The 27,137-nt window shown below is 40.7% G+C and overlaps 1 protein-coding gene across 2 annotated transcripts in view; it reads left to right on the top strand.

Annotated features, from left to right (window-relative positions):
- ADAMTS17 (ADAM metallopeptidase with thrombospondin type 1 motif 17) overlaps positions 1-26,846 on the top strand; it is a 196,179-nt gene extending 169,333 nt beyond the window's left edge. For both annotated transcript variants that reach the window (XM_075763921.1, XM_075763924.1), the window contains 3 exons: positions 3,858-4,010; positions 20,424-20,601; positions 23,584-26,846. In XM_075763921.1, coding sequence (XP_075620036.1) covers positions 3,858-4,010; positions 20,424-20,601; positions 23,584-23,735 — 483 coding nt within the window. In that variant the 3' untranslated portion in view covers positions 23,736-26,846. The remainder of the gene's footprint in view (positions 1-3,857; positions 4,011-20,423; positions 20,602-23,583) is intronic.
- The last annotated feature ends 291 nt before the right edge of the window (positions 26,847-27,137 follow it).

Below are 27,137 nucleotides of genomic sequence, written 5' to 3'. Positions count from 1 at the left end.
CCTGTGTTTTATTTAGCAACAGAGTGAACTGGGAGTATACCTACAGTTCTTGACCAGGACTCCACTAATACAGGGCAACTTTGTACCTTGTGAGTAACAGTCCTAATAGAATGTCCATGTTAGTTTTGATGTTGTAGCTGTTAGGCTCATATGAATGATAAGATTCTTGTGCTCTTTGGTGCAGTGCTTACAGCTCTATCAGTCTCATTCCAGACTGGCTGTGTTATGGGACTGTCCAGCAACAGTTATTTCTGTGGGAAGGATCTTTCCTTGTTATTCATCTCTGTTTTGAAACAGTGAGCTCCTGTTTAAAACATTGTCAAAGAGCTTTTGCAAAATATTATTGTTAGAAATGTGCTAAAAAGTCACAGAAGTTCAGATCTTGCACTGAGGAACAGTGTCTCTTAACAAACACAATGTGATTCCATTGTCCACCTTTTGAACAGGAAATCTTTATTTGGCAAGTGAGAAGATAGTTAAGTGAGAATAGTGTTTCCTTTCAGTAGGACACTGTATCTGTTCATTAATGCATGAGATTCGTTTTCTTTCTGAGTTCTTTCATTTCAAAAGATGTGGAGAAACACACCAAAGATTTAATAAGTTGTCTGACAGGTCTTTTGTGTGTTATAGAAGTAACCCTTTCAGATGATGCCTTCTTTATTCTTATAGCTGAACCAGCTGAACTGTTTATAGCTGAGACTATTCTTATGGTGCAGTTCCTACCTGTTTTACATGGGAAATTTTTACTTGGGTCTTTTGTTAACAATCCCAGGTACTTCTCTCTCCTTTTTATGAAATGGAGTAAGTCAAGTTACAGAAGACTTTTTCCAGAGTGGAAATCTTCCATATTTGTGACCATGTAACTCATTTGCAAATACATAATATTTTTAGATCATTTTTTCAACAACTTGTTTACTTTTCATTTGATAAACTTATTTACCTTTTGTCGTATCTGTAATTGCCCACTCGTGATTTTAAATTCATTCTTGTTCTGGCACATTTCTGCTATTATGTAGCACATTTGACTCCAGGACACATTTGATGCTCTGCCAGTTTGAACACTTCTCCTAACTAGGTCTTTCTTCAGTGGTAATCACTTTAATCCTTAACATTTTAATCTGATATTGTGGAGTAAATATAACAGCAGTGTTATCATTTTATAGATCAATTTTGTCATGTATGTTTTTGAACTTTTTGGTTACACAACAAAAAACAATTGACCACACTGATATCTGGTCCCAAATCAAAAATGTGTGTTTTCAATGCAAATTCCAATGCAATCTTCATTGTGGAAAAAAATTAAGTTCCCCTTTTATTGCCAGACACTTGAGATTGTTTTGGACAAAGTACTGCTCAACCCATTTTTAATGACAAAAATAGAGGTTGTCAGAAAAAGGTGAATTGTTTCTACTCTTAGAGAACTGGAGTACAAAAAAATAGGGATTTCCTTCAAATAAAGGAGTTATGTCTTAACTACAAAGTTGTGTTGCTCCTTTACAAAACCTCATGGGATTTGACTAAGTAATTTGTTAATAAAATAAGACCTAATGATCCCTGGACACTCAGGGACTGCGCATATTAATTTGCAGATTGTTCTGTTGTGGAATCTTTGTAAAATCGATATGTTAAGAAATTCTTCATGAAAACGGATGACTTGAAGAAAGAAAAAAACTCTTAAAGAGAGTGATTTATATGTGACCACCAAAGATCTGTTGGAAACCTTTTGCAAATGCTGTTTTGTCTAGGAAACTATATGCAGTATTAATCTGTGAATGACTTAGAAGCTTGTGGGAAGAACAAACAGTTGGTGTTTTTCCCAGACTTGCTTGTAAAACACACCTAGAGATTTCTCCTACTGTGAAAAATCGTCCCACTTCGGTTTGATTTACTTCGAGTAGATTGGACCATTTGAAAGATTTTATATATTGAGCTATGTAGTTTGAGATGAATGAGTGCAACCCTGAGGAGTCCACCCTGAGGACTGAGGAAAATGATATATAATTTAGGAAAGTCTATACAACTTGGGGCAAATTCATGGCTTTTAGGTACCATTTAGGGAGCTCCAGCCTGGGATCTCTGGCAAGTCTAGTGCTCTGAGGAGTCCAGCAAAGCAGTTTCTGGAATTCTGCAAAGCCTGGAAGAATTCATCCCCATATCTAGCAGAACTATACAATTGTTCTTGTTACAAAGATGTTACATCCGTAAGGAGGTCACGCCATGAGCAGCACATAGTAAATTAAGTGGAAAGTTTCCCAGATTTTCAAGAAGTCACTTTGTAGTGCTCTGAAGTATTTAAAGGCATGTCTGTTTGCTTGCCAGCTCATAAACACTTGTCATTCATGTCCTTAACAAGGCCAGCAGGTCAGAACTGCCTGGATTGTATTTTTAAGACGGTTAGACAGGCATGCTGAGATTTGTCCATTTGATGTAATTTATATCAAGCTGACGCTTGTTTCCAGCATAGACCCCCCTGGATGGAGAAGCTTCTTGGAATACATTCAAAAGACCTCACAGAATATCTCATATCTTCACTATTTATTCAGTGTCAAATCAACTGTCTTTTCCATGCTGATCCCCTGAAGGGGAGAACTTGACATGCTAGAGGAGGTTATTTTTTATCTCAGTTGGTACATATATCATTTTTCCACCCACCTGTCCCCAGTGGCTCTTCAAGAAAATTTCTCACTCTTAACCACTGAAGTGGCATGAAAATGAAGAGCAGAGAGACAAGCTATGCTGTTGTGTACTGGCATGCACTTGGACGGCTGAACAGCATCAGCAGATCTGTTACTCTATTACGAACTGGTTATTTAAAACAGAAATTCTGTTTCAGTTCATGCTAGTGTCCTTTTCCCACATAGTACAGTCAATGAAATCAAGACAAATTCTCCAGTAAAACAGAATTTCCAGCCAACCACAGGGAGAGATGACAGACCAGATATCCCTGCTCTTTAGAAGCCACTTTCATAATGCCCAGGCACAAAAACATTTGTGGACAATTTGTGCTCGCTTGTATGAACGTTTGTTACAATGCCCAAATGCTTGAATCAAATCTTCCTTCAGCAACTGATTGTAGCAGCTCTTGTAGCCTGCTTCTTTCTCGGAGGACTTCAGACAGTCCCTGCTTATGCTTTTGGTGTTGAGAAGTCTGTCTTTCATCCCTGCTGATGTCTGTGGCTAGCTTGCTGGCCATGGTTGGAAGCTGATCACAACACTGTGGGTCACCCAATAGTGCCTCTCCTGAGCTATCCCCTTTGTACATTCGAAGTTCTCCAGGACTAACGTAGTGATGAGGATATGGTAAAACAAAGAGTGAGGGTCATGTATGTGTTTCACATGAGAACACGTGTGAGAACTGTGACTTTACCATGGTATGTACAAACTGTACTGCAGAAATGTGTTTGTAACAGTGGTCTCATGCTACTGTGATTTCAAAATGCATTTATTGCCATCATTTTACTCCGATGATACATCAAGGGACGTGGCAGTTCTCTGTTGTAAATCTCAGTGTGTTCTTTTTCAGTATGAATGATGAGCTCTTAAACACTAGATTTTGTGGGTTTATTCATCTGTAACACCAATTCTAGCAAAATGCCAGCTGATATTTTTCAAAGAAGGTTGACTTTCAGAATCGTCATTTGTCATAAGTAAAACATTTCACAAGCAGATATTTCAAGATGCTTTTCAAATTACTATTTTATGTTTGAAAGAGCTTAAATTATTGGGGAAAAATCTTACAGGTTATCAGTTTTCCCCTGTGTTCATAAAACCAGATTTTCCTTTTAGCTATGCTACCAAAATAAAAGTTATCATTTCTAGCATCATGTAACAGAAAACCAATACTTGTTGTTTTGCAGTGCTCGGCAGACTGTGGCAAGGGGATTCAGAAAAGAACAGTGACATGCACAAATTCTCAAGGAAAATGTGATGCAGCTACCAGGCCAAGAGATGAGGAAGAGTGTGAGGATCACACAGGCTGTTATGAATGGAAAACAGGCGATTGGTCTAAGGTAACGGCAAACACTACGTGGTATTTTCTTTCGAAGTGTAAAGATGTTCAGTGTGCTCTGCGTCCATGTGCTGTCTGAGTTAATCTGCAGTTTAAATATTCAGAAAGGAATGATTTAACTGGTTTTGATTAGAGTTTTTGCTGGGATTTAAGCTTTCCTTGTATACTGTTTATAACCCAAACATTGCAACACAGGCTTATGGATATGACCCTGCAAGTTTTAGAGAAAAATACTCCAAACAGGATAGAAATGAGTATTAATTGACAGCTTAACCATCCAAAGGCAAAACCCACACAAGATTCCCACCAGAGGTGGACTCCGGTGTCAAAAAGCTACTTTATAAACGATGTTGAAACTGCTTTCCATATTGCAAAAACTAAAACTCTGAACAGTTCTGGCTAGCAGATTGAATGCTAGAAGGTTGGTTTCCTTGAGTGTATATATGTGTTAAATATTTGCATTTCAAGTTAGGAACCTAGTCACTAAAAAATAAGGGAAATTTCACAAGGGGACTGTGGTGAGAGTTTTGTCTCCCTTAAAGCATCTATATGGAGCTGAGAAGAGAGCCGGACCTTAGTCTTCTTATTCCACAAGTGATAAATCTGAAGGTTTGGGAGAACTGTTGTTAAACTGAATACTACTGGGGGGAAGCCCTAGCAGACTCACACAGAAACAGAGGGTAACTGAGAGTGCTCACAGCTGAGTTCTGTTCCTCTGCCTCGTGCCATAGAATCATAGAATCATAGAATGGTTTGGGTTGGAAGGGACCTTAAAGATCATCTGGTTCCAACCCCTCTGCTGCGGGCAGGGACACCCTCCATTAGACCAGCTAGCCCAAAGCCTCATCCAACCTAGTCTTAAACAGTTCCAGGGATGGGGCATCCACAACCTCTCTGGGCAACCTGTTCCAGTGCCTCACCACTCTAATGGTAAAGAATTTCTTTCTAAGATCTAATGTAAATCAACCCTCCTTCAGCTTAAACCCATTACCTCTTGTCCTGATAAGGACTCCCTGATAAACAGTCCCTCAGCATCTTTCCTGCAGGCCCCCTTCAGGTACTGGTAAGCCACGATTAGATCTCCCCGGAGCCGCCTTTCCTCCAGGCTGAACAAGCCTAACTCTCTCAGCCTGTCAATGCATGCAGAGTCTGGCAGTGCACTATTTTATTACCACAGATGCAAGACTAGAGCTGTGCAGCTGAATTTCATGCTCGTCTGAGACCGACACAGCATAGTCCAGTCCTAGACTTATTCCAGCCACCTGAAATGAAAGGAAGCCATGAATTTAAAGGCAGAGCCAAAACCATCAGTCCCTTCCTCAGGGCTGGATTTTACCTTCACTTAGGCCTGTCTGAACTTAGTTTCTCCAGTGACATCAGTGGAATTAATTCCTGAATGCCGTGGATTAAACCAGAGCAGAGTCTGCTCTGTATTTGCATTCTGATCTTAAAGTAACAGGTAGTTTTGCTTGGGAAGGAGGCCTGGCAATGTGAGAAACTCAGCCTTTGCCAGTGTTGTTCATATCCTTTACATTACTGACTTCATGTTTGCATAAAGAACTAAAATTTCCCAGGAATATTATATTCCAGTTTGCTTTTATCTTATCTCTGTAACTGTACTGTTCTTTAAAAAGAAAGCCTACTTTGTGTTCTGGAATGTATGGCATGTGCAGAAACCACTAGGATACAGTAGTTGCATTTTGCTTTCCAAAAACCCAAACTCGAGCAAGCAAAATCCAGTTAAATAGAGGCCCATGATGGGCAAATTGGCTTATCTGCGATTCCATTTTTTTACATTATTATTAGGAATTACAGATATTTATAGATATACTCTGTCATAGATACGTAAATTTAATGGTGTCAGTGCTGGAGAATGCATTAAGAACCTGCCACATACAGAAGGTCTGTATTTATGCTGAGCCAGGAATTTGTATCACAGAATGTTTAGAGTATTGAACATTATTTTATTCATAACCTGGCACACACAGTCCATGCATGCTGGCCAAAACAAACAGTTCCCATGTGTTAACAGGTGAAATAACATTATTTATTTATTTGTCGAATTTTAAAACACTTTGGCATGCAAATGGACCCGGATTCTCTTTATAGGGAGGAATATGAAATAATTGTGTATTCACTGATTACATGGATTGAAAGTTCAGAATGGTGTGAATGGTTCCAATCTGATAAAGATGTTGGCTCACTGCTAGAAAGGCTGCAATCGTACATCGGTCACAGTAAATAGTGTTGATGATGGATTCAGTGTCTGCATGTGAGCAGGATAGGATCAGTGCAAAATCACTTGTCATTTGCAATTCTTAACTCAGGATCAGGATCCTCCCTGTGCAGAAGGGCACAAAAGCTTATGTGCTGCATATGTGGCCTGCTTCTGTCTGCGGAGAGCTTGTGCCAACTCTCTGCTTCCCAGGAATTTCACCCTGTGTGAGTCCAGCAGGATGTTCTTGGACTTAGATTTGGTTTATAATGAGCATTTAAAATTCTAGACATATTGGTTAATTCTGACTGGACACTTAGATCACACAATTAGATTCTTATTCTCTGACTAGAGGGGTAAACAAAAGGCACCACTGGATTGCTAGGAAAGGGTACGGGTAGATACAAATCTTTGAAGAAGATGCATTGTCCCAGAAACCCAGATAGCTTAAATATTTGGTGTGGAATTCAATTCTTCGCAAATCCCAAGTGAAGGATTTTCATCATGAGGATCCAGAAGCTTTAATGTAGGGCTTAGACTTAGGTGGAGAGCCTTTACAGCTATCAGCATCTCCTCTTTGGTGTTGTCCAGCTTTAAACAGTTCCTCCTTTAAGGAAAAACAAAAAGTCTGCAGCAATTAGATTATAGTGACCTCCTTAAAACTCATACTTCCAGGGTAAAATTCCATTGTAAAACATTTGTTGCCGGTGCTGTAAAAATCGCTGTGAGAGCGCTTTGTGCTGACTAAGATGGAAACTTTTTCTATTAATACAAATTGATCTCAGAACAAGCAACAGCTTTTTGCAATTAATGCATTATGCATTTGTTACTTATTGTTAAGAATCATCAGGGAAGCAAGATTTAACCAACAGTAGTAATTATCACAGATTAAAATAAGGGGCTTTGATACTTTATGTGCAAACAGCTTACATGGTGACTGGGCCTCCAATCCTTTATTTCCCAAACCAAGATCATTTGAAGATACAAGAAAGTCATCTAAGAAAGAAGCAAAACCTCATTTAAAAAGTCAAGTCCAAATACAACTTGTAAATAGAGCAGGCTGTTTGGGTGGTAATGGCAGACTGTTATTTTTATGTTATTATTAGTAGTATTTATAGACTACACGGACTCTGTGCACAAGAAGACAGATCACTTCCCTAAGGAGCTCCCAGCACTATATAAATAACTCACCTCGTGTCTGACAGTGATGTACGTGGTTACCCTACATAAGATTTTAGATCCTGTTGCATTCAGAAGGTGCATGAGTGGGCAGCAGTAGAAGCTCCAAGTCTGTGCCAGACAAGTTGTGGTTTTATGTTCTCAGACTCTGGATCCACTTGTCTGTAGAAGAGGCAAGGGCCGGAGGCATGGCCATGCTGATCTTTATCCTGTACCTGCCAGCCAAAACCTCATCCAATGACCTTAGTAGTGGTTTTGCAGTCATTGCCTGTCCACACTCTGAAGAAGAGGAATTTTTCCCCACTTTTTGTCAGGGTTATTTGCGGATGGTCCTTACTAGGTATTATATCTGTGGAAAGCATTTGGAGCTAATTGAGCAGATTTAGCAAGCAGTCTTGGCTGTGCTACTTGTGCATTCCCAATGTATTTGCAGCATATTTCAAGCATTGCATGAGGAACTGCTGTATCTAGTTCACTTTGCAAACATGTATGGCCAGGCCTGTAAAGTTATTTTAAATGTCTTTGAAGTTACCTTTGTTAGTCCAGACTGTCTGCTGTAATTTTAAAGACAGAGTATTTTTCTGTTACTAGCAGCCATGTGTAACCTCCATTACCACTGCTATTAATCTTCCAACTTCTCTGCACTACTGCAACTTCTCTCTTAAACCTCTTATCTTAAACGGATATAATTATTATTTTCAGCCTTTAACACAAATGCAGCATTGGTATGATGAGCTGCATAACTAAACTGCTCCTGGCCCAAGAGTCTTTGAACCTAGTAGAAAGATAGATTGCACAGCAAGAGATCCACTGAAGGTGTTAACCTGAAATATTTTTTTTCATTGCTGCCGGGATTCTTCAGAATTGCAATTCATTATATCATCCTTTTTTATATATGATGCAATATACAAATGGGAATCCAAGCCATCTCCCATTCAAAAAGGAAATTCCACATCCAGTTTGCATTCAGTTAAAGAAACAAACATCTCATACGCTCTTTCTACTTTGAAAGAGTTCCTCCTTGTTTGAAATCTGAGCTGTTAAATGTTCTAGCACTGGAAACAATTTTTACATTTTTGTTGTAGTTGTGCTAGTCAAAAGAACAGACATAGGTAGTTCAGTTTCCCAACACTTGCCTCAGACTCCTAGGCTGCTGAAAATACGCCTTTTGATACTTTAGCAAGACAGTAGTTCATTCTTTCATGATGAATTGTATTTTGCTGACAAACCCTATGTCAAGGATTACATTCCCGTGAAGAATGCAGGCAGCTAGTGAACAGAATGTGTCTTTATGCATGTTGCTCTCCTTTTCTCCAGTTGGCTTCTGGACTCTTCTAGGGTATAACTGAAGAGGCAAGATTATATAGCAGGAGCAATTCTCCACAAGATTTTTATGGATCTTTCTTCATTTCCAGTTTTATTTAATTGTTTCACTGTTTCATATGCCTCTACATACTCTATTTCTGTCCTGAAGTATTGTATTTCGAGCCAATAGCACAGAATGGTTCAGGGTTCCCAGTTTCTTTTTTTTTTTTTTTTTTTTTTTTTTGCTATTCTCCTTTTAACTGATATTGTATCAAGGAAGGTAGAATTACAAGCAAGATGCACTAGCTACATCGTTAGTGCTGACTTTCAGAAGGATGCATTTTCAGCTTTTGGAAGCTTAAACATGCAACTTCTGTCCCTCAGGCAACAATTTATCTCATTAACCTATTATATTACATAGCCCAGTGAAAAGATTTTTAGAAGAAAGATACATAGAAGCCTTGTAATATATTGGCTTTGCAACATTTTTTCTTTGCAGTTACAGGAAATGTTCTGTAAATACTAAAGCCTATATTAATCTCAGATAACCCAATGTAAATCCACAGTAACTGTCTTTCATTCTTCCCTACAACCCATTGGCCACAAGCCAAGGATCTCACTCAGCACAGTGGGTCAGATATCAGTCTCTCTTACATTAGTGTAAATCCAGATTAATTCAGCCACTTAGGTTAATGCAGGCTTGTGCCAATGCCATGCAGATCAGAATCTGACCTGCCAGACTGTGCAAGATCGTTGGGTCTTGTGTAGGAACCATCGCAGATTCATGCTCTCAGGTGAAAACAGAAATATATGACATGTCAAGCAGGGTTTCAGTTAGGGGGGCAAGTAAAGGAGAAATCTTTTTCTACCACTTTACATCTCATATAACCACCTGCCACAACTTTCACTGGATTCAGAAAGATTGTACACTCCAGAAACTGGAAAACGCTAGTAAGGATCAGCTTGGCAAAGTTTGATGTTAAACAATGTTCTTGTTGCCAGATAGTGTCAGTAGTGATAAAGCACATCTGAAAAATTGCCTATAGCCACCTGCCCTCCCTGGACATCAATAGTTGCCAATTTCTTTACAGTATTTTGCTCAGCCTGTGAAATGCTGGCTATGGGTTCTCATCCCAGAAGAATATTAACAATAGGGAGGAAAAAATCTAATTTCCTATAAGAAAAATACTGGGTTTGTGCCAGACATAGAGGTGTTTCATACTGAAAATCAGCAGTCATTCATCACAATGGGTGGTAACAAGGATTTTGTAATTGCAAATTAATTGTTTTGGCAGGATTACAGTAGATTGTATTCTCTAAGAGATAAAACCCCCTAGCCTTACAGTACACCAGAAAACATGCTGGGGTTGTTTCGGGGTGGTTTTTTTTTCTACAATCTTCCAGTGCCAGGAAGGCATGTTTTCTGAGTTCCAAATGTTTGGGAACATGAACAAAAGCCTCAATACACCTCACTTTTAATGATTAATTCACATTACATGATAAGAAGAGCAAATCAAGGACAGCTGTGGTTTGAGAGGTATATTCAAAACTGTTGTAAATATGGAAGCAAACTGTCCTTTGTTCTAACATTCATTACAAACTCATGGCTTGACCCACCATCTGTTTATGATAAACTATGGACAACTTGTTAATTCTTCATAAAGGTCATAACTAAGTTCATCTTCTTCTACCTTGGAGAAAATAACTTTTCTTGTTGAATTCAGAAAAATGTCTGCAGGAGGGATTGTCGCTTAAAACTGCAGTTGCATATCACAGCTGACAGACCCTTCCCTGCTGCCTACTCACTTTGGCTCAGCAAACAACTTCATGATTTCTGGCTGCTCATGTGCATTCAGCACCATAGCTAGAAACAGACATTGGAAGATTGTCTACAGGCTTCACTGATGCAGATCAGTTGTTCTCCAGAAGAAAATAGAGCTGGATGTGACAAGAGAGGACCCAACAAACTTTAGTATTCAAACCTTCTGCTTCTCTGGTCCTAGGCATGACCAGGAATCAAAGCAACTACTGCCCCTGTGGACTGCTCTAAGTTGTACTGCTAGTTGTGGTTCCCCATGGTTTGTTTCTCTGGTGCATGATCATTGATGTGCAAACCACAGCCCTTCTTGCCAACAGCTAATCTTAAGATACTCCTCACTATAGAGGATGAGAACAAATGGCCCAAAATTGGTCGTATCAGCCAGGGACACTCCTCAATTTGGGAAAGTTGTTACCAGTATCCCAGTAAAATTTCATGCAGCCATTTAGAAAGGAAGATGAAAAGCCATTGCTCTTCATTTCTGAAGTAGAATGGTACCCTTCTGAGTTGTGATGAGCTAAAACTGTCACCTTTAATTTAACCTCCATTGAGGAAATGCATGGAATAAAATAGAGAGAAAGCTGGTGTTTGTTTTACAAAGCAGAAACCACCCATCTCTTCTGGTGCAGTGAAATCTTTTGTTTATAATACTATGGGCCAAATCACTGACCTACCAAAATCAATGGTGAACTCCCAATGACTTCAGCGAGTTAAGGATTTCAACATAAAATGCAGAATTCTGGCTTGCAGTTTACATATGACAGAGCTCCAAGGCTATGGTTTATTTTTTTGTCATCTTTCCTGTCAGTTCAGGGCTTGCTGGAGTTTTCTCTGTTCCCTTTATCATTTTATTCCACAAACTTAAGTAAAAGAAAAATGAAAAAAGAGGTAAAAGAGATATGAGCTGGCAGTGTGTCCAGTGGCCAAGGAGGCCAACAGCATCCTGGCTTGTATCAGAAATAGAGTGACCAGCAGGACCAGGGCAGTGATTGTCGCCCCATGCTCAGCACTGGTGAGGCCGCACCTCGAGTGCTGTGTTCAGTTTTGGGCCCCTCACTACAAGGACATTGAGGTGCTGGAGTGTGTCCGAAGAAGAGCAACGAGGTGGTGAAGGGTCTGGAGCACAAGTCTGATGAGGAGCAGCTGAGGGAACTGGGGTGGTTTAGCCTGGAGAAAAGGAGGCTGAGGGGAGACCTCATCACTCTCTACAACTACCTGAAAGGATGTTGTAGGAGGGTGAGTATTGGTCTCTTCTCTCAAGTAATAAGCGATAGGACAAGAGGAAATGGCGTCAAGTTTGTCAGGGGAGGTTTAGATTAGATATTAGGAAAAAATTCTTCACCAAAAGGGTTGTCAAGCACTGGAACAGGCCGCCCAGGGAAGTGGTGGCGTCACAATCCCTGGAGGGATTTAAAACATGTGTAGATGTGGTGCTTAGGGACATGGTTTAGTGGTGGACTTGGCAGTGCTAGGTTAACAGTTGGACTTGATGATCTTAAAGGTCTTTTCCAACCTAAATGATTCTATGATTCTATGAGCCATCCTGAATCCAGAATAAGGGTTCTGAGAAAAAGACTTGGATCATGGAAGTAAAAGCCTCAGAAGAGGAGATATGAGGGGAGACATCTCCATGTTCCTGCTGCCATTTCACAAATCTGTCCCCTTGGGCTGCTTAAAACCCAGCCCAAGGCCCTTCTACTGCCTTGCTGAAGAAGTAGCACATCAAAAAGAGGTTGGATGCTTCTAGGAATATTTGTGGTACTCAAGGCATGACTTTTAGATAATCCCTTGGTCTTAACATGTATACTTTAAGAATAGCTTTTACCTAGGGATTTTCTAGGAATGTGGTCTCTTAATTAACGGAAATGCTAACCATTTCCTGAGCTAAGTACTGTCTGCAGTTTTTTTTCCGTGGAATCTCCATGTCTTTAAGGTAATTACAGCTTTAAGAAAGAAAATCTCCTGGGGCAATGCATCCTTGAGGAGTTAAATCAAAGAGTTCTCTGGGCTAAGTCATAATCATGGATGGTCCTGCCACCACCAAGTACAACCAATTGCTGTGTTGTGGACAGACTTAGAAATATAGTTTTCCTACCCCTACTGGAAATACACTTTTTTAGGAAAGAAAGGAAAGTTCATATGAGTTCAGCTTGTATTAACTACAGACTTCTGTATGGTCATGGGTCCGTCACTTAAGTGAATTCACATCACAGAGTTCTAGCCACCTGACAGTTCGGTGCCTTGTTTGAGATAGTTGTTAGGCTCCATTACAGTCATTGTAAGACAGGCAGCTGAAGGTAGTAGTTTTATCTTCTTTCCTTAGTAAAGGCTGAATTGCCATTTGAAGCGGTGATCTCTGCTGACAGCAAAGGGAACCTAAACAGAACTAGTTCAGTAAAATGAATCCCACCCCTTTTGCTCTTTGATTCTCTGTCCCCACATCTGTGCAAGTCTTTAGTGATGGTCAGAGGTGTAAATACTGTGTAATGGCACTAAACTGAGGTTCAGCCTCTACCTAAACTTGTGCTAACTGCCAGCCCCAGTCGATGCAGCTGTAGTTGGAAACCTAGGCATGGAAAGTGAAGAGATGTTGGCTACAATGCTGGCTGGCCATGTCATTTCCCGGGGGACTGTAAGCTACCAAGACCTGCTCATGCCTTTGAGGCAATGACTGCTCCTTGTTTGCACAACAATTTGCACAGCTCATCTCTGCTGGAGTTTCTGAGAATATCCATAGTATAAATTATTTTGATGGTTCCTTAGTAAAGGAGAATGTGCTGCAAGAAAGACCTTATTCATCAGTGTTTTGTTTGAAGTGGAGTATGTTCTGTCACAGTGTTATTGTCTCATGTTCCAGTACAGCCTCCAGAGATCCTATTAATTGGAAGAATAACTTTTCCTTTTTGATATTTTTTATTTAAAAGCCTAGTTCATTAACTGCATTTGTTTTGATGGAGAATTAAAGCCTCCCACCAAGATCAGTGAATTGGAAATGGAATTCCATCATGACTGCTTTACTCCTTTTCTTTTTTAATGTGAAAAAGAAGAAAACATTAAAGACAAGCCTGTTCAAATATTGGCATTCATTTTCTCTGAGTTACTCTGAGACGTTACAGTGTCTAGGATCATGTTTTTAAATATACGAACAGTAGGTAATTCACCATTTAAAGTTTGTACTACTCATCTGAAGAGGCTTTTGCCCCTTGAATCCTTACAGCACACAGTATGTATTGCTAGCAGGGACTGCTATAATTTTGCAGTCTTTCCAATAGCCTTTTGAGATTTATAATGACTACTGAGGCATTAAGGTGACAATCTTCCAGAACATCTTTAAAGAGCAATTAGTATCAGGCTTCTGTTGATCCCTTGTTTGACTGTGCAAAGAGATGAAATGCAGTGTTAGCACCATACATTTCAAAGCTGAGTAGCTCCCTCTCTAGAGAATGCTCAGGCAGGACTGAGATGACAGAGGTGAGCAGCATGTTGCTGAAGTGAAGTAATCCTAATAGTCCCTAGTTTAATTACATCTTTTAATAAATTGCATTTAGGAAGCATTGGTCATTAACTGATGAATAACTAAAATATGTGTTCAGTGGAGCTTCAGTTCCCAAGGTATTCTTTCAGGCTAACATCTTCAACAGGAGTCAGTATCATTTCCTTGCAGTTTTTTGGGTGGAATAAGCTATGGAGTATTTCCATTTTGTACCTGCCACAGATCAAAACGTTGCACACACACTATAGGTGGCATGCTAGAATATGGTACCCTATAGGCAATACCATATCATTTCACATCTCTGCTTGATCCTGTTCTTGAAATCCAGTTTGAGAGCTTGCGAGAAGTAAATTCTGTCTGATTGATATAATGAATTAAATGACATTTCCTCATTAGCATCCACCTGGGCTGCATTGCACCAGTACTTAGGGGCACTGTCACTACCCAGAATATTCATGTATTCAGCTCTTAATCTCTGAACTCTCTGTACACAATGGAACTTTTCAGAATAGCAAAGTCAGGCTTAATTATGCAGTGAGACATGCTGAATGTACTGGTCAGGTCTTGTTCCTTAGGGTCATGCAGTTTGAAAGCACAGCTGTAGGCAGTTTGCAAAGATTGCTTCTCTCTTTTTCTTCTAAGATACTGTCACATCAGCCATGAGCATTTTCTGCTATAATTTATTGTTTCTTCCTGTACTGAGTCAGAAGGGTATGCATTTTTTCATGGCTAAATTAAACAAATCAGTCATTTCACAAAAGTTTCCAAATGAAAGATTGTTGTAAGCAAGACCAGATATGTTCTCTTTACAGATCTGGGGTTCAAAAAGGAGAAAAAAAGAAAAGAGGGGAAAAAAAAAAGAAAGAAAAGAACAAGGAAGCTTGAAAAACAGCTTACAGTTTGCTTTGGGCTAATTAGATCTTATCAGTGAAAAGACAGAAATTTCTTTCTTTAGCATGATGCCATGGTGAAAGTTGACCCGGTATTTATGAAAGCGTATTGCATGCTGCTTTTCAGCTAGTTTGAATTAATGATACTCAGAAAAAGCCTGATGTTAAGGTGTGCGGAGCACTGACTTTTAGAACACACACATGTATATTATTAAGGTCTCCAGAACGCAGCAATTACAGGACATTTGTCATCCATCTCAGATGCCATGTTAGAATGTTATTAATAGGTACTTGTCTTGCTTGCTTTCTGACTTTCATAGAGGCAAGAACTAAGACCCCTGGAGGAAAAACACTCTACCCTATCCTAACGCCTTGAAATACTTGAACTCTGAAGTCAGTAGAGCGTGACTCTCTCTCTGAATATTGGAGCTTCAGCTATAGTGTTATCCTTGGCTTCAGCAGCTTTCAGCAAACTGGGGACAAACCAGTATCTTTAAACATCAGATGACTGCAGACTGATGAATAAAGAAAAAAAAAATCTTGTCTTCAGCTTAGTTACAACAATCATCTTGAACTGTATTTCCCTGCAACAGATCAGCCTTCTAAATATTGGAGTACATTCAGGATTGGCTGAAGGGATGCTACAACCTTCTGCTGGAAAAAGCAAGCCTCTTACAAAAGAGACTAACATCTCTCGGAGGTTAGAAAAGTGACATTTTTAAAGGTGGTGCATGGTCTGAATGCATCCCTGCCTAGCCTGCAGCTCTCAGCTAAAGCATAAGCAATGCTTCATTATCCTGTTCAGTCCTGAACAGATCACAGCCTGTCCTCTGTGGTGGTACATCTGTACCTTTTTCTGTCCCCAGTAAGGCTCAACACTGGGATTTTCGAACTGGTCTCTCTTACGCATTCCTCCAGCTGCCCAACAGCAGCCCTGCCCTGGCTTCATCCATTCTTGTTACTCTCTCTGGCTATCTTTTGTAAATCAGGAGTTGATGAAATCCCTGACAGATCTCAGCACTTACTATAAATTCATTCTATTTTAATACCTAATATTCTCCCGAGGCATTTGCTTTCGAAGCAATTAGACATCTGTCAGCACCTTTGGTAGAATTCAACCTTTCATATCAGTATCCTAAGGTGGAAATAGCATTCCAGTTGAAAAATCATAGCTTGGTCTTAAGGCTGAAGTTTTTTAGTGAGTAAATCTTCTTTAGGCTGATGAATGCAGCTGCTGCCTTGACAATTTGTGAGTTTATTTCCTTCTCAATATCCCCACTGGCTTGCATGTTACTGCCAAAGAATGTGAATGGGGGCATTTTTGTATTCCTTTTGCCTTCTCAAGCAGCGTTTGACCTGGGAGTTACAAGGGCTCTCATTAGGTTCACTTTTTGTAACTGTTCGTTAACCTCCTCTTTTTTACAGTGCAGAACAATCCTTTGATCGTTTCATGTGGGTGGATTTCCAATTTACAATGGCCATATTGTCAGTTTAGTCCATTATGGTTAAACTATGTGCATTTTGCATATGCATTTTTCTGATAGTGATATCACTGGCAATGCCTGATGGAAGGAAAAAAACATTTCTTTGTTTGACACTGGTATCTCTATTCAACCACTTGTGCGAGTCCCCAGCTTCCTAGAGTAGGCAAGTTGCTTGGGGGTTTTTTCTCAGGACTTGTGTAGCAGCTCAGGTGGCAGGCAGAGATCCACGCAGCTCCGAACCAGGTTCCAAAACCGTTCCTCCGCTTTCACAGATCACTTTACTCCATCATGGCATCAACACACGTGCGTTTCTTGAGAATTACATCAATGGTTGTAAAGGCTTTTCTGATTTTCAGAGTATGTTTGGTAATAGTTTGTAAGAACTCAAAAGTTGCCCCAAAAGTCCAATGTCCATCAACAGCATTTTAAACGTGATCAGTGCAGTTTCACTGTGCAGCAGTGGAGCCTCCCAGCGTTCTGCACAGTGGAAGTGTACCAGCTCTGTAGAAGCTGGATCAGGTGCTGGGCTGTAATGGTACTTTTGGCCCTGTAGCTCAGGCCACACTCGGCCACAAGCCATACGCTCTCTGGCAGCTTTGGCTGCCTGGAAGTTCCTGTGTTTGCAAGATGACCACAGCACCTTTCCTTACTCAAACTCCTTATAAATTGTGTCCAAGGCTGAGGGTCCTGTATCAGAGGGCACAGAGTGATCTAGCCCTGAAAATTGTTCTGTGGATATGCTTACTTGCTCCATACATATTTGGGAACAGAGACTGTAGCAGTGCATTTAGCTGTCCAGAGCAAGAGGGGAGGTATTTAGGGGAATTTGCTGTTCAGTTGGAGTTTGATTTTTATGCCTCTTTTAATGATGTCCTCTCTTCATAGTGCAGCATGAGTAACAATTCCCCCTTTGTATGTATTTTGTATCTATTCCTATTTCCTATTGAAATTCCTAGGAAAGAGACTATCCAAGTACAGAGTTGAAAATTTCGTCTTAAAATAAGCCAGATGTCCAACCTTCCTTTAGCTGCCAAGCCCAAAAGAGTTCAAGAAAGATGTTAAAATCTGTCTTCCTGGCTGTGAAAAACTAATTGCATAGCATAGGTGATGATCCCAGTCTCCCAGGAGAAGGAATAAAACTGCTTCGGGCAAAAACTCTGCTGTTATTTGTCTAAGGATTGGAGTTGGCAGTGTCTGTGGAAAAAGTTTCATTGCTTGCCCTCCTTGCTGGTTAACAAATACAGAGACAGGAACACAGACAAAGGTAGGTGAGTGTTTGTATATTGGTATCTGAAAACCTTATTCACCTTATGAGAAAAATGCTTTTTTTCTTTCATTCCTTCTTTTTTGTTGGGTTTTTTTTTTTTTCTGTTAAGAGCATTCATAAGCACAGGGAGAGCCTAAAAGCCAGAGACAGAGGTTTCAGACTCACTATATTACAATCATGTGAAGGAACCGTGTGGCCTGGATGGGTTATTTTATGCCTATGTGGTAACAGCTATTCTGTTTGTAAAATGGATGTACCATTTACTCCCCTTGCAAAGACTTTTGTGAGGATTAAGATTAGTAAAGCACTCTGAAGACTAAAAGTGCTACTGAAATCCTGAGGATTAGAGGTTGCTTATGACTAGTGAAGTGGAAGGGCCTAATGGTTGCATTTTTCAGGATAAAAATTGTTAACTTTAAATCCAAATGTAATGGCCATGCCTGACTGCCTTCCAGACTGGTAGAAGTCACTGAGGTCACACAGTGCTGGGGAAGAGCAGAGGGACACCCAAGACTAACGAAATGCCTACAGCTCACTGCAGAAGCTCAAGTTATGAAGAGGGTTTAAATAAGGGACTTCGGTGATTGCTTTTTGGTAGGGCATACAAGGGAAGGGCTCGTTCAGCATAGTCCTAAATACCATAACCATTGCTGAGGTGTTAATAGACAGTGACCAATTTTGATGTAAATTCAACATCAGAAAATCTTAAGTGCAAAAAAACTGTCATAAACCAATGTGTTGACCCTAAATTGAAATAAGAAGGATATAAAGGAAAAAACCTCAAATATTTATTTTTTTAAAAAGACAAGTTCCAAAATACATGTAAAAATTTAATATCGCACAACTGCTACCTTCAAAATACAATAATCAGGTCCTGGAGGTGGCTGCATAGCTGGAAACGCAGAGGTAAACTGCACATTAGGATGGCTTAGTGACAAAGACCAGAAGGAATCTGAGCCAGAGATTGTTCTGAATGCAGAAGTTCAATCCTAGAGAGAGGCTAGGGGTGAAAGAATAGGAATAAAGAGCAGGTGGAATATAGGGGGAAAATTAAGAGAAAAGCAAATACAAATTTGGTGAGTACACCAAATACAAGAAACTTGTTTAATAAACAGTCGTTAATGTAAGTGACTTAAAGAAGAGTCACTGTTATTTTTTGACAGCAGGCTTCACTGATCCTACAACTCCTACTCAGAAATAAAGAGTTCACATTGTGCAAATGTATTTCTGCATTGCATTGTCTGAAGCAGGACTCCGTCAGCTCTATTTTACATGGTCCTGTTCATCTGAGGCCATTTTTTATCAGGCCTTTCAATGATTCATAGAGGAAGGAAAAGCTCCCTGCGCTCCGGTCCAGAACAAAGCTATACTTCTTATATCAGATGGTCTTTGAGAAGCAGTAGGGGTTTCTTGTGCTATTTCCAGAACAAAATGACCACAGCTTTGCTGTGCTCTCCCCCATAGATGGGAGAGGTGGAGGCCTACGTACATCCATATGTTCTTTGGCCCTGGGTCCTAATCTTAAAGCATTCACACTGCATACACATCCTTCGTACTTGGACTTCAGTCCAACCTCAATTGTGCTCATCTTTTGAGCTTCTTCAATGTTTGGCATGCTGTTTTTAAGAAGTACCACTCCAAGGCGATAGTGTTTTTCAGGGAGAGAGCTCCACTGCGCTGGCTTTGTTCAGAAACAGCAGAGGACAGAAAACATGATCTTTTTGACATCATCCTAATTATATCTCCTGAGCTTTCCCCCACCTCCTCCTCCTCTCCCCTATCGTTTGCTTGTGTGTGGCTTTAGCAGAAATAGGAATCTTACCAAAGTCCTGCAACCCATTGTTTCTTTATTTTAAATACAAGGTTCTTTTATTAACTCCAGCTGGTGCACCTCACTGTGCTCACTGTGTTTGCTTTATTAAAATTGAACAGCGTGCAAGTAGGACATTGTAAATCACAAGTGACTGGGCCAGAGGAAGAGGGAGGGAGAGTCAGGGACTCCAATTGTACGACAACAGAGAGAGCGTATAAGCAGACTGGGCCTCCTGGCTAATAGAAGCCAAAACTCATGGAGTACAATTTACAATTGCTCCCAGGAGGACAGACAAGTGCCAGACGGTTAGCAGGGATAGATGAGAGTGAATACTTGAATACCTGATGTGTTCTCTTGTATACTGGAACAGAGCTTCTCTAGAGGTCTGGGCATGCACTAAGAGCTGCCTGCCTCTGCTGTAATGCCTGGCAGTGGTCATCTGGTCTGTGGAGGAAGCCTTGTTAGACCATCCAAGTCTTGGAGAGGGCTTTTAAACCAAGGCAACCAGTACCACTGGCTCATTCATGGAGAGGGAGGTGGAAGCTGCTCATCCATAATTAAGCACTATACGTTTTCCAGCTTTGCCTTTTTGTGGCTGGTGGAGGGAATTGCATCTCTGCCTCCTTGAACCTTGCGGGCATCCACAGGGACAGTAGATATAGGTGGACTCTGAGTCCAGACAGAAAGACAACAGCTTTCTTCCCTGTGCCAGGACAGTTCCTCTGCTGACAGCACTCCCTGAAGCTGTGAAATCATCATGGACAAATGCGAGAGCTATATGAAGGGTCCCTGGATGACATGATGCTTCTGTTGTTGAGTCCTCAACACCATAGGGAGCTGCCAGTCTGCTGCACACTTCAGCTCTGGCAGTGATTTTTCTGGTGTATGTGTGTATGTGAATTTGAAGCTACTCTGCTTGGACTGTGTCTCAGTGCCTTCTCTCCTCCAGTGCTCCTCAACCTGTGGGAAGGGTCTCCAGTCACGCGTGGTCCAGTGTATGCACAAAGTCACCGGGCGCCACGGCAATGAGTGCCCTGTCCTGTCCAAGCCAGCAGCCTACAGGCAGTGCCACCAAGAGGTCTGCAATGAGAAGATAAATGTCAACACAATTACCTCGCCCAGACTTGGTGAGTGAGGGGTGTTTGGGGGGGGTAAGATGCCAACTGTGAAGGACCAGATAAAGCCCAGGGTCCCAGTGTGATAAAAGTGGGGCTTCAGAGGATTGCCCAAGGCCAGAAATTAGGAGACGGCCCCCCAGTCAGAGTCTAGACTAAAGGTCCAGTGTGGATAGGTCCTCTTTTATCCATCAGTCCCTGCTTCTGGCTTTGCCCAAATTGGAGCGCTCAGCAGTGGATAGACCTGAGAGACCAACAGGAGCGCACAAATTGTGGGTAGGTGATTGATTGATTGATTGATTGATTGATCACAGAGGTGAGGGAGCTGACAGGCATATCTTTCTCCATCACAAACACCTTCACACCCTGCTTTTGCTGCGGTGAGTGTAAGTATGATAATTTATTCATCCGTGACCCAAGAAAAGTACATGACCTTGACAAGTAGAGCATCACTGGGTTGTTTTGGGTTTTTTTGCTTTTCATTTGCTGCCACAGGAATGTGATTTGATGAATTAATTTGCCCAGGGAGGCAAAAGAGCATCTACCCTCTTTCTGTGAACCCTTTGATTTTCTGTCACTGTCCTTCTTCTCACCCTCCCTGCATACCCTGTGTACCTGGCTGAGATGAGAATATGGTGAGAAGCTGTTTCCCAAAACACCTTAACACTGTATTTAAGAAATGGCTGTAGTTAAGAATGCTTCTGTTAATACAAAATCGTGGGAATCAATGATTTTCCACATCATATTTGCTCAGTTTATAAGGGGATAAATATATGTTTTTCCAAACTTCAGCCCTGTGTGTTCAGCCACAGCTCCAAGAACCAAGCTGGTTTCTTTACATTTCACACATCATCACCAGTAAGATGAAGCTAAACTAAGCCATCAGCTACACGGACACAGCCTCATCGTTGCCTCCCATTACTTTTCAGTATAAGAGGCTGGGTTGTAAACAGTGCTGCTAAAAGCTTACCAGAAAAAGCAGCCTCCATCCTCTCAGCAGAGCTAGTTTTGTAGGTTAAGAAGCCTCTAATACATATGAAAAGGCAGAGAAGCTAAGTAATAGAGAACCATTTTCTAATAGGGCTGTCCAGTATTAAATAACACTTCAACTAGGACTGGACTTGAAGCTTCTGAACTGAAATGTGTTTCCCAAAAGCTTAACAGATGTTTAAAAGAATGGGAAATTTTATTCTTGCAAATGCAGTCATACTGAGGAGCTTCTAAGCTCTTGTTTAAGAACATATGAGAGTACTTCCCAGATATTTTAGCGCTAAGAGCATAGTGAAAGAAAAACATTTCATTTGTGAAGTAAGCCCTTGATACACTGATGAGACAAGAAATCCATCCTAATACACATTTTAGGACAAAGCAATAAAAAACTCATGTGTTTAGAAGACTGAGAAGGCTCAAGTCCCTGCTGAAAGTAATCTGCAAATAATTTGGGATGCTTTTGTTTCTAAATTGGGCTTGGAATCACCAGGGCCAGAAACAATGATATTTGATATTAGCGGAAAGATATATCATTGAGTATTTTGCTCTTCCTGCTTATAAACAAATTCTCATTGGATTCTCTTTAAACAAAATTTTCTGTTTTCTGCAATGGAATCCTCACCAAAAAAAAAATTACGCAGAAAAAAATTCCAGTAGTCTACAAAACCCATGCTACTTTGTCCCCACTCCAGAATGTTTTTCATCCCGGCAACATTTTCAGAAGATTCTAAATGTGGGGTTCACCTCACCTAACTTTTACATCTGTGTCCAGTGTCCCTCAGCGAAGACACATTCAGAGGGGGTTTATTCTGTCCCTCAGGCACCTGGCCCATATCGCTTCCTCAACATGCTTCCTGTCTTACTTCACAACCTGTGAGGGACCTTAGACCTCTAAAATACTAGCGTCCTAGCTTTGTTTGTGCCTCAGTGTCTTCTTATTATATAAAGTCTCTCATCTCAGGTCTCTCTCAGATGTTCTTGCAAGATGTGTAATTTTTTCAGCTACATCACATTTTCTGAGCACTGTGCCTAGTTGGAACAATAGCTAGTGGGGAGTGCTGCAGATCTAACCCCCTCAAAAAGCCCCTCCACTGCTGGCAAACTCAGAAATCACTCTACCCTCTCCCTGTTTTGGATAGTCACTTCCACTCAATTTTTGTTTTCTCACAATCAGGTTTTTTAAATTGGCTTCATGTTCCTTTTTTTCTGAGACAGGGCAACTTTCATCAGATTCTAGCAAACTTTTGCTTCTTGTCCAACTGAACAAAGCTCCAGTGATAAACAAACATTCCTATCAGTTTTGCTGCCATCATTTTCTGGTGCTTGGCACTGAGACTCACAGCTAAATACAGGATAAGAGTCTTTCCTGGCTTCATCCGGCAGAGATGAGGAACAAAGGACTCAAGATGCTGCTGGGTCAGCACCTTTTGGTGTTCTTTAATTAGACCATTTTTTCCCAACCTCAGAAGCCACAATATTCATTTAAAAGATTTTCCTATTATCACAGCATTTGTAAGAATGCTACATACAATTTATAAATCACACACCATAAAAAGCACTCACTATACGTGTGCATTTTTATCAAGTGTACAGTTTCGCTACCATTACTTTTGTATAAAAGCACATGTGACCCTGGGTTTGATTTTGCTCCTCTGTAAAAACGTTTTCCACCAAGAGAAGAATGGCCACTACTGAAAGCGTGCCTTAGGAGCACACAGCTTACCATTGGCTGCTGTGAGGTGTACATGTGCTTAAATCTAGGCAGATGCTTTAGACATTTTATTCATCTAGACAAAATAGGAACAGCACGAGGAGGCTTGTTCTCCCCAGTTAGGTCCAGCTACACCCTTGCAGTTAGCACTTCGGTAGAAAGAACATCATCTGATCTCCAGTGATGACAGCAAGATTGGCCTTCTCTTCCCGGATAGGCAGTGATTTTAATCACACCTGCAATGCTATTCTCTGGCTAATCTGCTAGTTTCTCCTTTCTTTTCTTGTCCAAAGCTGCTCTCACGTACAAGTGCACAGGCGACCAGTGGACAGTGTACTGCAGGGTGATCCGGGAGAAGAATCTGTGCCAAGACATGCGGTGGTATCAGCGCTGTTGCCAGACTTGCAGAGACTTTTATGCAAACAAGATGCAGCAGAAGAGTTAATGAATCTGTGCTACTTCTTAGGGTATTACAGCTATTTGTATGTAAATCACGGACTAGTAGGTCTGAGTACTGGAACTTCATGAGTTGCTACAGTGTGGTGGATTCCAAAGCATACCTAATAAGACTTGAAACTAATACTACAGACTGGATACCAAAGTAATCCACTCATCCACCTTAAAAAAAAAACAAACAGAAAGAGTCATCTCAAGGAGCCAATTGTTTTATCGTATTTTGACATCCTTACATTTTTCATTAATGCTTTTTACTTTAATATATTAAATCACCAGCCACTGGATGGCTTGCTACCATTAAAGAAAAGGACAAGAGTTGCAAAGTGATTACATTGACTAAGGTTATGGGTACCTCCATGGAGGAAGGCCTCTGGCAAAATAATTCAGCAAAGGTAGAGACATTACTTAATCTTTTAATCTTGGCTTTCATCTGATGTTTTCAATTCCCAACAGTTATCCCACTGTGGAGTGGGCTTGGAGGGACGCACATAAATGAAAGGCTTAATTTAAAGAGAGGATTTGTTGTAAAAGCTTGTGAAAACTGATAGCAGAGGATGGACATCTCTGAAATTCCTGCAGAAAACTCAGTACAATTATACCCAACATTCCAAGTCGTATTTTTTTACAGCAACTAGTAGGGACTACTCTTCTTTCTAATTTTAAAAAACAATCCTCTCTCTCTCTTTTCTCCAGAATAATATAGTTTCTTTTATGAAACATAATTTTTCTCTGAGCTTAATGAAATGGAAGCTTATTAACAGCAGTAGATAGTTATTTTTAAGCAAGAACCATTTACATGAGATGGGAGAAGCCAGAAATCATTTCATCTAGTAGAACTCACTGAGGGATTACTTGGCCTAATCCTCTCCAGTTTTTAGAATTACAATCAGATAATGAGACTGGGTTTTTTTAAGAGGACCATGAAACTGGATAGGGTTGGTACAGAACCAGGATTTGGAACAAGCTTTGTGTGAAGGATGGAGGAAAGAACAAAACAGATGTTTCCTGTCTCTTGGCTCTTGTATACATCTGAGGTTATGTAGCCTTTTGAGTCAAAAGTAGTCAGTGATACAAGACATTCAAAGTGAAATCTTGAGCTTGTTGAAGCCATAAGGCTAAGACCTCCATTGCCTGCAGTAAGGATTACGATTTTACTCACTGTATTTTAATGCTTCCTGTCTTACTTTTGTGGTGCTATCAGGTTTGGTGCTATCAGATTGGTGCTATCAGAGCACTTAGCAAGTGCTGCATATATGATACTCTCTTCCATGTCTCTGCACTTTAAACCAATCTTCTCTCTGAGATCTGAGACTTGAAACAGGAGCTCTACCCAGGGCAGAGTTTGTCCCCTCCATTAGTCCTACAGATCAATGTCTCTCTATCATATCTTGCTCCAACATGTATCATTTCCCTTGCCAGGGTCCAAGGTCAGTTGTGCAGTGGTTAAGTTACAGCCTGCTCTTCATGATACGAACAGAGCCGTTTGGATGAATTGCAGCTTTGTACTCGCTCTAGAACTGTGTGTTACTGTTTTATTCTTTGGAGATGAGTGCAGAACTAAAGCCCAGCTACTACCCCCCAGCCCCTGGGCCAGTCTGGATTGCTCACGCCTGTCCTCAAGTTGTCTTAGTTGCTGTTGTCTCTTTTTTTCAATGCAAGGAGGGATAAAGACTCTTAGTACCTAACATATCTTTAAAGCAACTTTTTCTTCCTTATTACAATCCTTTCAATATCCAGGACCTCACTGGAATAACTCATTAGCATTTTCTTAAGGGCTAAGATCTTCAAGCACAGGGAGCTAATGCTCATCAACAGACTGATACTGTGTGGGCTTCACATCCGCATCTGTGCTTAGTAGCGCGAATGAGCGTGTGTGCACACAAGGGCTGGCCTGTATGCACAAAGGCACATTTGCACACAATTTTTTTCTCAAGTGCCTGTCTCAAACAGATCTGCTTTCCAGTGCCCCAGATGATTTTCTCTATCAGGGAAATGATTCCAACTTGGTTTTTGTTATGCTGGATGTTCTTTTGGCATCCTATAGTCAGGATCAGACCTCTTCCTTCTCTTATTCCCATCCTGTAGCCCTACTGGAGAGGCTGTGTAACTATTTATAGCGAGTAACCAATGTAAAATGTTGCTGGCGGGGGTGACAGGGAAGATTTAGGCAGTACCATGGTGGTGTTCAGTTAGGCAAATTAGGAGGTAGATGAACTGCTAATGAGGAGTTCGGAGCCATCACACAGAACCCAGAGGACCTGGTTTATACTGGTAATTCACAGTGGTAGTTTCTCCCCTTGCCTGGTGCCACAGCCTGCAGGGCTGTGACTGTCCTTGCTGCCTCCTGTCCACCACAGCCACCTCACAGCAGCTGGACCGAGACGGGTCCCTTTACATCCTTCACTTGGTTTGGAGTTTGCTCTTTTTCTTTTAATGGGCAACGTTTGCCCATGAAGTGGCCTGGCCCGATGAAACACCACCCCCTGCTCATCATTTTTTGGCATTACTAATACTCGCGTTGGGCTGTTGAAGGATTTGCCACTGGGCCACTCTGTTATTTTGGAAGAATAGTACATGCTATTATTATTATTATTGGGAATCAAAGGTGCTTTTAAATAGCAGGGGTCATTTTTCCTTCCAGTGCTGATCTGTCACCCTCCCTAGGTAAAAGGTGGGCTCCTAGAAAGGTGCGTAGGAGAGGAAGGATTTTAATTCTTATGTTTTTCGCTAATAATTCACTACTGGCCACTGTCCGGAACAGGATACCAGGCTAGTTAGACTTGTGGCCTGTCCCAGTATGCTAGGTTCTGGACTTCAAAGGACATTTGGGTCCAAGTTCTGGGTCCTACCTAAGGAAACATGGATTTACAAGGAATTCTTGGAAATGTCTGAGCACTGAAAAAAAAACTTCACTTGCTTTCACAGCCCACAGATTAGCATGCATCAACCTTTTTTTATAATCAGAAACCAACATTAATTAAAAACTGATGCCACAAGACAGCTCCATTTTATTACATTCTCTTACATCATATGGTGACAACCTTCTCATTTTATAATAGCCACAAAAATAAGAATAATAAAAAAGTTTAATTCTGTTCAATACTCCTGCATTTCTGTTTTGTATCATTTTATAGGAGCTTTACTATGAATTTACAGCTATGCTCTGCCCTCAGTTACTACATACTGGTGAAAAGAAAGCTGTTTGTTTCAGTGTATCTATGACAATACTTTTTTTAGTTGTTCGTAAGAGATTGACGCTCTTTTGATTACAGTGGTGGTATTTCCATATTGTAAACAATACTCTGTACTGTTACTAAAGTACTGTACATTTCTAGTTGCACAATTGTGTTATTGAGTGTAGATTCTCACTATCTATCTCATGTATGGTGCT

Source organism: Balearica regulorum, chromosome 12 (assembly GCF_011004875.1).
Source record: "Balearica regulorum gibbericeps isolate bBalReg1 chromosome 12, bBalReg1.pri, whole genome shotgun sequence".
Classification (NCBI taxonomy): domain Eukaryota; kingdom Metazoa; phylum Chordata; class Aves; order Gruiformes; family Gruidae; genus Balearica; species Balearica regulorum.
This window is presented reverse-complemented; position numbering and strand designations above follow the sequence as displayed.